General features: G+C 52.8%; 1 protein-coding gene across 1 annotated transcript in view; it reads left to right on the forward strand.

Moving 5' to 3' along the window:
- POLR3E (RNA polymerase III subunit E) overlaps positions 1-12,009 on the forward strand; it is a 189,131-nt gene that overhangs the window by 39,941 nt on the left and 137,181 nt on the right. Inside the window, exons 9-10 of the mRNA XM_075318009.1 lie at positions 1,522-1,641; positions 1,716-1,801. Coding sequence (XP_075174124.1) covers positions 1,522-1,641; positions 1,716-1,801 — 206 coding nt within the window. The remainder of the gene's footprint in view (positions 1-1,521; positions 1,642-1,715; positions 1,802-12,009) is intronic.

Raw genomic sequence — 12,009 nt, forward strand, 5'->3', positions numbered from 1 at the left:
TCAACTCCCTTATGTGTTTCCTCCTCTGGCACTGTTGCCCAGAGTGTTACACAAGATCAGGGCCGACTGCCGCCGCGCCATCCTCGTCGCTCCAGACTGGCCGAGGAGGTCGTGGTACCCGGATCTGTGGCATCTCGCGGTCGGCCAACCGTGGGCACTACCAGACTGACCAGACTTGCTGTCTCAAGGGCCGTTTTTCCATCTGAATTCTGCGGCCCTCAACCTGACTGTGTGGCCATTGAGTCCTGGATCTTAGCGTCTTCAGGATTATCTCAAGAGGTCATTGCCACTATGAGACAGGCTAGGAAACCAACGTCCGCCAAGATCTACCACAGGACGTGGAAAATATTCCTGTCATGGTGCTCTGATCAGGGTTTTTCTCCCTGGCCATTTGCCTTGCCCACCTTTCTGTCCTTTCTTCAGTCCGGATTGGAAAAGGGTTTGTCGCTTGGCTCCCTTAAGGGACAAGTCTCTGCGCTCTGTGTTTTTTCAGAAGCGCTTGGCCAGACTTCCACAGGTACGCACGTTCCTGCAGGGGGTTTGTCACATCGTCCCTCCTTACAAGCGGCCGTTAGAACCCTGGGATCTGAACAGGGTGCTGATGGTTCTTCAGAAACCACCGTTCGAGCCACTGAGGGATATCCCTCTCTCACGCCTTTCGCAGAAAGTGGTTTTCCTAGTAGCAGTCACTTCACTTCGGAGAGTGTCTGAGCTAGCAGCATTGTCATGCAAAGCCCCTTTCCTGGGGTTTCACCAGGACAAGGTGGTTCTGCGTCCGGTTCCGGAATCTCTACCTAAGGTGGTATCCCCGTTTCATCTCAATCAGGATATCTCCTTACCCTCTTTTTGCCCTCATCCAATTCACCAATGTGAAAAGGATTTGCACTTGTTAGATCTGGTGAGAACACTCAGACTCTACATTTCTCGTACGGCGCCCCTGCGCCGCTCGGATGCACTCTTTGTCCTTGTCGCTGGCCAGCGTAAAGGGTCACAGGCTTCCAAATCAACCCTGGCTCGGTGGATCAAGGAACCAATTATCGAAGCTTACCGTTCTGCTGGGCTTCCGGTTCCCTCAGGGCTGAAGGCCCATTCTACCAGAGCCGTGGGTGCGTCCTGGGCTTTGAGGCACCAGGCTTCGGCTCAGCAGGTGTGTCAGGCGGCTACCTGGTCGAGCCTGCACACTTTCACGAAACACTATCAGGTGCATACCTACGCTTCGGCGGATGCCAGCCTAGGTAGGCGAGTCCTTCAGGCGGCGGTTGCCCACCTGTAGGAAGGAGCCGTTACGGCTCTATTATGAGGTATTATTTACCCACCCAGGGACTGCTTTTGGACGTCCCAATTGTCTGGGTCTCCCAATTGGAGCTAGAAGAAAAGGAATTTACGGTAAGTAAACAAAATTCCCTTCATTTCACTATCTAGATGTAACGGCGATGCAGAAATGAGTTCGGCTGTGTGTTTCTTCCAAGAAGCCTCTGAGATCGGTTCATTTTGTAAATGTCGCTTTATATCCCCTTGCAGGTCCGTTTTTCTCGCCCTGAAACGGAGCAGGCCAAGCAGAGGAGGGCACAATCCTACGAATTTCTGCAGAAGAAGCAGGCGGAGGAGTCCTGGGTGCATCTTCATTATTGTGGGATCAAGGTGGGGTAACATGAGAAATGCAACTAAATTTACCAACATTGGGCAGAAGCTCATTTTTCCACATTTATTTTTAGGACAGTCGATCAGAACATGAAAAACAATATCTGCTTTGCCAAAATCAAACGATGTCTGAAAACCAAGAATTGATGAAATCCTCCAGGTAAATATCGGGGGTTCTGTCAACATTGAGTTCTACTGTAAATCTGTCCTACCCTGACCAATATGCCCTCTCTGCCTACAAATGTGCGATATGTAAAATTTTGCTAACTTATATGTGGGGAAGTAGAGCATATAAAAAGCATATTTCTTTGTCGCTCCATTGGGAGACCCAGACAATTGGGTGTATAGCTTCTGCCTCCGGAGGCCACACAAAGTATTACACTTTAAAAAGTGTAACCCCTCCCCTCTGCCTATACACCCTCCCGTGCATCACGGGCCCATCAGTTTTTATGCTTTGTGTTGAAGGAGGCACACATTCACGCAAGCTCCACATTTTAGTCAGCAGCAGCTGCTGACTTTATCGGATGGAAGAAAAGAGGGCCCCAGGGCCCCCGGCATGCTCCCTTCTCACCCCACTATGGTCGGTGGTGCTGTTAAGGTTGAGGTACCCATTGCGGGTACAAAGGCTGGAGCCACAAGCCGTTATCCTTCCCCATCCCTTAGTGGCTCTGGGAGAAGTGGGATCCTATCCGGTCACCATGCACTGGGACCGGGCTCCATCCGCAGCCCCTGAGGGAATCTGACGGACAGGAGACCGGGTATCATCAGGGACAGGCCCTGCTTCTCAGAGGTACTCTGTGTCCCCTTGGGGACGGCGCATAGAGCGCCTGTGTAACAGACGCTGCAGCGGCTGCTGTGTGTTTTGTGTCGCCGGAACTACCGCGCCGACCGCGCCTGTTTGCCGGCCACGTTACTAAATTTAGTCCCCGGCTTCTGCGGCCTAGTACCGCATACTCCCGCCCCCGGGCCTGCCAGTCAGGGGTAAGGGCGGGACGCTAGACTGGACGTCAGCGGTGAGGGCTGGAGCATACTTAGGTATCCTCCTCCCCCCTCACTGAGCACTGTGGGGCACCAGATTCCCGCACTTTCTGAGGCACGCCCACGGCTCCCTCCTCCTCTGAGAACGCTGGCAGCCATTGTTATCATCACTGCTGCCGGGGGAGAACTTCAGACCGAGCTCCACAGCTCTGGGAGGCCCAGGCAGGGAATCTGGTGGACACACAACCGCTGAGGGCGGTCGGTAAGCCGCACCAGTTACCAGGTGCTGGCCCCCCTGGGTGCCGAAGTGTATATATATATCCATATTGTGTATACATTTGCTCTGTTCGGCCGCATTATTTGCTTTTGGCTATATACTCTCACTGATTGCTCTAAGAGGAGACAACAGCATGTCGTCCGCAAAAAGCAAGGGTGCCAAGGCACAGGCTTATTTCTTCGGCGCTCCATTGGGAGACCCAGACGATTGGGTGTATAGCTACTGCCTCCGGAGGCCACACAAAGCATTACACTAAAAAGTGTAAGGCCCCTCCCCTTCTGGCTATACACCCCCCGTGGGATCACGGGCTGATCAGTTTTCAAGCTTTGTGCGAAGGAGGTCAGACATCCACGCATAGCTCCACTGCTTTTAGTCAGCAGCAGCTGCTGACTATGTCGGTTGGAAGAAAAGTGGGCCCATATGGGGCCCCCAGCATGCTCCCTTCTCACCCCACTTTTGTCGGGTGTTTGTTAAGGTTGAGGTACCCATTGCGGGTACGGAGGCTGGAGCCCACATGCTGTTTTCCTTCCCCATCCCCCCTCAGGGCTCTGGGCGAAGTGGGATCTTACAGGTCTCCAGGCACTGAGACCGGGCTCCATCCACAGACCCAGAGAACCTGCTGGATATGGAGCTGAGTATCGTCAGGGACAGGCCCTGCTACATTAAGGTACTCTGTGTCCCCGGGCAAGCGCGCACACACACACCAGCATTGCTGGGAGTGTTAGTGCGCCGGGGGCAACAGCGCGGAGCGCTCGTGCTATTATTCACTACAGCTTTGCTGAGTGACTTTATGTATTGGGAACTGCCGCGCCGGCCGCTGCTGGGTGTTTTTTACATTGTGGCGCGGCTGGGACTTGTGGTGCGCCGGGGACTTCCGCGCTGGCCGTGCACATGGACGGCCGCGCTTATTACTCGAGTCCCCGGCTTTGCGGCCTAGTTTTCGTTTCGTTCCCGCCTCCAGCCCTGCCAGTCAGGGGAGAGGCGGGACGCTGTACAGACAGTCAGCGCCGAGGGCTGGAGTCTGCTTTGCATTCTCCAGCCCCCTTCACTGGACACAGTGGGACGCCAGTTTCCCGCTCTTGTCTGGGGCACGCCCACGGCCCGCCCCTCTTCACAGGACGCCGGCAGCCATTCCTGCACGCAGTCCGAGCTGGGGAACGGAGACATGCTCTGGGCAACCAGTCACAGGGCTCTGGCGACCACACACCCGCGTTATAGGCGGGCGGTAAGCAGCACCTGAAGTGCTGACCCCACTAAATACCGAAGTGTCCATTTGTATTTTATGCTTGTATGCTATACACTGCACTGTAGGTCGCTATCTTTGGCTATATGCCCTCCTAGATGGCGAGATGACAGCAGCAAAAAAGCAAGGGTGCTAAGGCACAGGTTTTCTATGCTGCTTGTATTGCATGTGCTGAAGTGTTCATTTGTACTTATGCTTGTATGCTATACATTGCACTGTACGGTCGCTACTCTTGGCTATATTCTCCTAGAGGGCTGGACAACAGCAGCAAAAAAGCATGGGTGCCAAGGCACAGGCTTTATAGGCTGCTTGTATTGCATGTGCTGAAGTGTTCATTTGTACTTATGCTTGTATGCTATACATTGCACTGTACGGTCGCTACTCTTGGCTATATTCTCCTAGATGGCTGGACAACAGCAGCAAAAAAGCAAGGGTGCCAAGGCACAGGCTTTCTATGCTGCTTGTATTGCATGTGCTGAAGTGTTTATGCTTGTATGCTATACATTGCATAGATGGTTAGAATACAGCAGCAAAAAAGCAACACAGGCTTTCTATGCTGCTTTTACTGCATGTGATACTGTTCCACCGGCAGGTTCCACTGACCCCCATTGTGTGCAATGCTCCCCTGTAGCACTTGGTCAGCCGGGGTCTCTACTAGAGGTGGCCAAAGGAACCACCTGTGAACCCTGTCCAGGGACAGGGACGGAGTTGCAGTTTCGGCTGATAGATTGTCATGGGATAGAGACTTTGCAGTCCAGACAGGCCATGGGCAATCTTGATTAATGCTCCCTGGCCACCCTCATTTGGAACATAATCAGTGCTCCGGGGGGGTCCCAGGCATTCCAGGGTGAAGGCTCTGACACGGACGACAGTCCCAGACAGCCTAAGCTAGCTCGCTGGGTGCGGCACTCGGCTTCATCACTGGTCAGGGTCCCAGCAGGAGGACTCTCTGTATGATGAGGCAGACGTAGCTGATCAGGGCTTTGGTCCTGACACCGCTCTCAATCCGGATACACCGGATGGTGACGCCATAGTGAATGATCTTATAGCGTCCATCAATGGAATGTTGGATATTTCTCCCTCAGCTCCCCCAGTGGAGCAGTCAGCTTCACAGCAGGAGAAATCCTTTTTCAGTATCTCATGCGTATATTGAGTACTTTTCTGGCCACGCTGACTTCAGAGAAGCAGTTCAGAAACACCACGCTTACCAGATAAGCGTTTTCTCCAAACGTATTAAGGATACACGTTATCCCTTCCCCCTGACGTGGTAAAGCGCTGGACCCAGGGTCCAAAGGTGGATCCCCCAATCTCCAGGCTTGCGGCTAGATCCATAGTTGCAGTGGAGATGGGACTTCACTTAAAGATGCCATTGACAGACAGATGGACCTCTGATTGAAATCTGTCTGTGAAGCTATCAGCGTGTCGGTTGCTCCGGCATTCGCAGCCGTATGGGCACTCTAAGCTATTTCAGCTGGTCTTGCGCAGCTGGTCTTGAGCACATGTACATCTGTGCCGCAGGTGGTGTCCTTAACTTCGCAATGTCTGCATTGCGACTTACCCTAGTAATGCTGTCCTGGGGGGACAGTCGAGGTTTCGGTCCTTCCCAGGCTCGGGCAGGTCCCAATTGTCCTCGTCCAAAAGGGCTCAAAAGGCTCAGAGGGGCTCAGATTCCGGCCGGGCTCAATCACGCCCAAGGAAGGCAGCCGGAGGAACCGCTACCAAGGCGGTCTCCTCATGACTTTCAGCTCTCTCTCTCCGCATCCGCGGTTGGTGGCAGACTCTCCCGCTTGGCGACATTTAGCTGCCACAGGTCACAGACCGGTGGGTGAGAGACATTGTGTCTCACGTGTACAGGATAGAGCTCTGTTCTCGTCCTCTGGCTCGATTCTTCAGAACTTCCCCCCCCCCCACCGAGCCGATGCTCTTCTGCAGGCAGAAGGAGTGGTAATCCCTGTTCCTCTTCAGGAACAAGACACGGTTTTTTCCTCCAATCTGATTGGGGTGCCAAAAAAGGGTGGCTCTTTCCGTTCCGTTCTGGACCTAAAACTGCTCACCAAGCACGTGAAGGCCAGGCGGTTCCGGATGTAACCCTCCGCTCCGTCATTGCCTCAATGTCTCAAGGAGATTTCCTAGCATTAATAGACATCAGGATGCTTATCTCCACGTGCCGATTGCTCCAGAGCACCAGCGTTTGCTACGTTTCGTTATTGAAGACGAGCATCTTCAGTTCGTAGCCCTGCCCTTCGGTCTGGCGACAGCCCTACGGGTTTTCACCAAGTTCAGGGCAGCAGTGGGAGCAGTCCTGCACTCTCAGGGTCACTCTGTGATCCTTACTGGGACGATCCACTTGTCAAGGCACCCTCTCAAGAGGCATGCCAACACAGCCTGAACGTGGCGCTGGAGACTCTCCAGAGTTTCGGGTGGATCATCAACTTTTCAAGGTTAAATCGGGCACCGACCCAATCGCTGACATATCTGGGCATGGAGTTTCACACTCCCTCAGCGATAGTGAAGCTTCCGCTGGACAAGCAGCGTTCACTACAGACGGGGGTGCAGTCTCTCCTTCAAGGCCAGTCACACCCCTTAAGGGTATGTGCGCACTAGGCGTTTTTTTCACGCTGCGTTTTTATGTGCGTTTTTGTCTAAAAAACGCACCCGCGGCTAAAAAAACGCGGCAAAAAACGCACCAAATCGCGATTTGGTGCGTTTTTTGCTGCGTTTTTGCTCACTGCGTTTTTAATCAGTGCACAATGCCATTAAAGATTGTTGATGAAAAAAAAAAAAAAAGGTCTGATGTCATTTCCTTCTTCAAAATGTTCATTGTATGCAGGAGAGCAGACAGCAGCTGCAGAACTACAAGTCTCAGCATCCTCCATTCACTAGTGTATGCAGGAGAGCAGACAGCAGCTGCAGAACTACAAGTCTCAGCATCCTCCATTCACTAGTGTATGCAGGAGAGCAGGCAGCAGCTGCAGAACTACAAGTCTCAGCATCCTCCATTCACTAGTGAATGCAGGAGAGCAGGCAGCAGCTGCAGAACTACAAGTCTCAGCATCCTCCATTCACTAGTGTATGCAGGAGAGCAGACAGCAGCTGCAGAACTACAAGTCTCAGCATCCTCCATTCACTAGTGTATGCAGGAGAGCAGACAGCAGCTGCAGAACTACAAGTCTCAGCATCCTCCATTCACTAGTGTATGCAGGAGAGCAGGCAGCAGCTGCAGAACTACAAGGCTCAGCAGCCTCCATCCAGGACTGTATGCAGTTTTTTGCCCAAAAAGAAAAAAAAATGACATGGGCTTCGCCATATTTTTCTATGCTAGCCGGGTACAGCAGGCAGATACGGGCTGCCCCCAACCCCCAGCTGCCTATTTGTACCCGGCTGGGAACCAAAAATATAGAGAAGCCCTTTTTTTTTAATTATTTCATGAAATAATTAAAAAAAAAAAATGACGTGGGCTTCGCCTAATTTTTGAGTCCAGCCGGGTACAACTAGGCAGCTGGGGATTGGAATCCACAGTGCAGGGTGCCCATGCTTTCTGGGCACCCCCACTGCGAATTGCAGTCCGCAGCCACCCCAGAAAATGGCGCTTTCATAGAAGCGCCATCTTCTGGCGCTGTATCCAACTCTTCTAGCTGCCCTGATGCCGGGTGGCTAGCTAGGTAATAATGGAGTTAGGGCTAGCTGTATATTATCAGCTAGCCCTAAGCCCGAAATTCATGGTGTCACGCCAATATTAGACATGGCCACCATGAATTTCTAGTAATGATAAAAAAAAAAACACAACACACAGAAAAATATTTTTATTAGAAATAAAACACAACACAATTAGTGACTCCATCTTTATTGAAATTAACCCCCCTCCGCAGTAATCCTGGGTCAGGGTCCCGCGCCGTCCAATCCGGATCCAATATCATCTGATCGGTTTGCTGGAAGGCATACCGATCAGATGATGTGTCAGGTTCAAGTGCCTGAATCACATCACACATCAGCTGATTGTATAAAAGCCGATTATACAATCAGCTGATGCATCAGTAGAAAAAAAAAAAAAAAATACTCATGTGCTGTGCTGATTACCGGCAGCTCCTGGAGCGATCGATTGGACAGGAGTCTGATCCCGTCCGATCGCTGCAAGAGCTGCCGGTAATCAGCTGATGAAGTCCCCTGACGGCAGGATCAGCTGATAGCCGGCCGGGCGCGAAGAAGCCGGCGAGACTGCGATCAGCTGATGCGTCAGGTGACTGCATCAGGTGATCCACCGCCAGGTCCTGCAAGCAAGGTCCTGCACCGGGGAGACTGCACACAGCCGAAGCGGCAGTACCGGGAGGAGATGGGAGCGGGCATGGCACCGGGACCCTGCAGACAGGTGAGTATATATGACATTTTTTTATTTTTCTACTGTTCACTTTGGTTTTCGCCGCTGCCTCCACCTCCCGCCCAGACATGGCGCCGCACGGAGCTGACATGGCACCGAACGGGAGGTGGAGGCAGCGGTGACGGTACCGGGAGGATTCCTGCTTCTGTGTTTACCAACAGAAGGAATCCTCTTCCTGTACACGTCACTGTAGTGCCCACCCCTTGCGTGTATAGCTGCGTTTTTAGTCATAGAAACGCGGCTATATGCGTTTTTCATTGCGTTTTTAACATCTCATTGAATTCAATGAGTGAAAAACGCAGTGAAAAACGCAGAAATAATTGACATGCTGCGTTTTTGTGGTCACCACAAAAACGCAGCTAAAAAAAAAACGCTGTGTGGGGACAGCACTTATGAAAACCCATTGACATTGCTGGGGAAGCAATGTCACTGCGTTTTCAGCACAAAAACGCGGTAAAAAACGCCGCTAAAAACGCGGCAAAAACGCCTAGTGCGCACATAGCCTAAGACGCCTCATGCAGAGGCAGTCACTTTCGCGCAGTTTCATCTGCGTCCACTTCAATGGGACATGCTTTGCCAATGGGTTGGGGAGTCGACGTCCCTAGACAGGAACGTCTCCCTTCTCAGACGGTCAAGGACTCTCTTCAGAGGAGTCCATCCTTCAGATCAATGTTCTGGAAATCTGGGCAGTGTATCTTGCCCTGCAAGCCTTCCAGCAGTGGCTGGAAGGAAAACAGATCCGAATTCAGTCGGACAATTCCACAGCGGTGGCATACATCACCCACCAAGGCGGAACACGCATCGCCAAGCCTACCAGGCAATCCGGCGGATTCTGATGTGGGTGGGAGACAGAGCATCCACCATATCCGCAGTTCACATCCCGGGCGTAGAAAATTGGGAAGCAGACTTCCTCAGTCGCCAGGGCATGGACGCAGGGGAATGGCCTCTGCACCCAGAATGGTGTCAGGAAATCTGTAGCCGCTGGGGGATGCCGGACGTCGACCTAATGGCGTCTCGGCGCAACAACAAGGTCCCGATTTTCATGGCGCGGTCTCACGAGCAAAGAGCTCTGGCGGCAGGCGCCCTAGTTCAGGATTGGTCGCAGTTCCAGCTACCCTATGTGTTTCCACCTCTGGCACTGTTGCCCAGAGTGCTACGCAAGCTCAGCTCCGCTTGCCGCCGCGCCATCCTCGTCGTCCCAGACTGGCCGAGGAGGTCGTGGTTCCCGGATCTGTGGCATCTCACGGTCGGCCAACCGTGGGCACTCTCAGACCGGCCAGACTTACTGTCCCAAGGGCCGTTTTTTCCATTGAATTCTACGGCCCTGAACCTGACTGTGTGGCCATCGAGTCCGAGATCCTAGCGTCTTCAGGATTATCTCAAGACGTCATTGCCACCATGAGACGGGCTAGGAAGCCGACGTCTGCCAAGATCTACCACAAGACGTGGAAGTTATTCTTATCTTGGTGCTCTGCTTAGGGAGTGTCTCCCTGGCCATTTGCATTGTCTCCTTTTTCCTCCCTTCCTGCATCTGGATTGGGAAAAGGTTTGTCGCTCGGCTCCCTTAAAGGACAAGTCGCAGCGCTGTCGGTATTCTTTCAGAAGCGCCTAGTACGACTTCCTCAGGTACGCACGTTCCTGCAGGGGGGTTATCACATTGTCCCTCCGTACAAGAGGCCGTTAGACCCATGGGATCTGAACAGGGTATTAATTGCTCTCCAGGAGCCGCCCTTCGAGCCTCTGAGGGATGTTTCACTTTCTTGACTTTCACAGAAAGTGGCCTTTCTGGTAGCGGTCACGTCTCTTCGGAGAGTGTCCGAACTAGCAGCGCGGTCATCCAAAGCTCCCTTCCTGGTGTTCACCAAGATAAGGTAGTGCTGCGCCCGATCCCAGAGTTTCTCCCTAAGGTGGTATCCCCTTTTTATCACAATCAGGATATCTCCTTACCTTCCTTTTATCCATTTCATCGATATGTAATGGCTTTGCATTGTTGGATCTGGTGTAGAGCACCCAGAATCTACATTCCCGCACGGCGCCCCTGCGCCGCTCGGATGCACTCTTTGTCCTTGTCACTGGTCAGCGCAAGGGGTCGCAGGCTGCAAAATCCACCCTGGCTCGATGGATCAAGGAACCAATCCTTGAAGCCTACCGTTCTACTGGGCTTCCGGTTCCATCAGGGCTGAAGGCCCATTCTACCAGAGCCGTGGGTGCGTCCTGGGCATTACGGCACCAGGCTACGGCTCAGCAGGTGTGCCAGGCGGCTACCTGGTCGAGTCTGCACACCTTCACCAAGCATTTTCAGGTGCATGCCTACGCTTAGGCGGATGCCAGCCTAAGTAGATGAGTCCTGCAGGCGGAGGTTGCCTCCATGTAGGGAAGGGCTGTTTTTACAGTCCAAACTTGAGCTATTCATTTACCCACCCAGGGACTGCTTTTGGACGTCCCAATCGTCTGGGTCTCCCAATGGAGCGCCGAAGAAGAAGGGAATTTTGTTACTTACCGTAAATTCCTTTTCTTCTAGCTCCAATTGGGAGACCCAGCACCCGCCCCTGTTTCCTTCGGGATTTTTGGTTTGTTCGGGTACACATGTTGTTCATGTTGAATGGTTTCAGTTCTCCGATGTTCCTTCGGATTGAATTTGTTTAACCAGTTATTGGCTTCCTCCTTCTTGCTTTTGCACTAAAACTGATCAGCCCGTGATCCCACGGGGGGTGTATAGCCAGAAGGGGAGGGGCCTTACACTTTTTAGTGTAATGCTTTGTGTGGCCTCCGGAGGCAGTAGCTATACACCCAATCGTCTGGGTCTCCCAATTGGAGCTAGAAGAAAAGGAATTTACGGTAAGTAACAAAATTCCCTTCTTTGCTACTTGTACCTCTTGTGCGGCTATGTTACCTGCAGGTTCCACCTACCCTCATTGTGTGCAATGCTCGGCCCCTGTGACACTCACTCAGCCGGAGCCTCAGGCACTGGTGGGACCCTCGGCCCAGGTAGAACTACCGGCTGCCACTGTCCAGGTGGCAGGGACAGAGTTTGCAATGTTGGCTGAGAAACTTTGAGTCACTTTCACAATCCATGGCTCAGTCTATGGACAGATGGTCTGCTAAGATACTAGAAGCTTTGCAGTCCAGACCGGTAACACAGGCCCCGGGCACTGTTGAATCATTGCCCCCAGGCCCCCCTCGGTCGGCGCAGCAAACTGCTCCTGGGGTGACTCCTAGGTCCCACGGTGAGAACTCCGACACGGACCGCAGTCCCAGACCGGCTAAGCGGGCTCGCTGGGAACTTCCCTCGACTTCATCACACTGCTCAGGGTCTCAGCATGAGGACTCTCTGGAGGATGAAGCGGAGGTCGCAGCTCAGGGCTCTGATCCTGACGTTGCTCTTAATCTTGATACACCCGAAGGTGACGCCATAGTAAATGACCTTTATAGCGTCCATCAACCAGGTGCTAGAACTTTCTACTCCAACTCCACCGATAGAGGAGTCAGCTTCAC

This window comes from Anomaloglossus baeobatrachus, chromosome 7 (assembly GCF_048569485.1).
Source record: "Anomaloglossus baeobatrachus isolate aAnoBae1 chromosome 7, aAnoBae1.hap1, whole genome shotgun sequence".
Lineage (NCBI taxonomy): Eukaryota > Metazoa > Chordata > Amphibia > Anura > Aromobatidae > Anomaloglossus > Anomaloglossus baeobatrachus.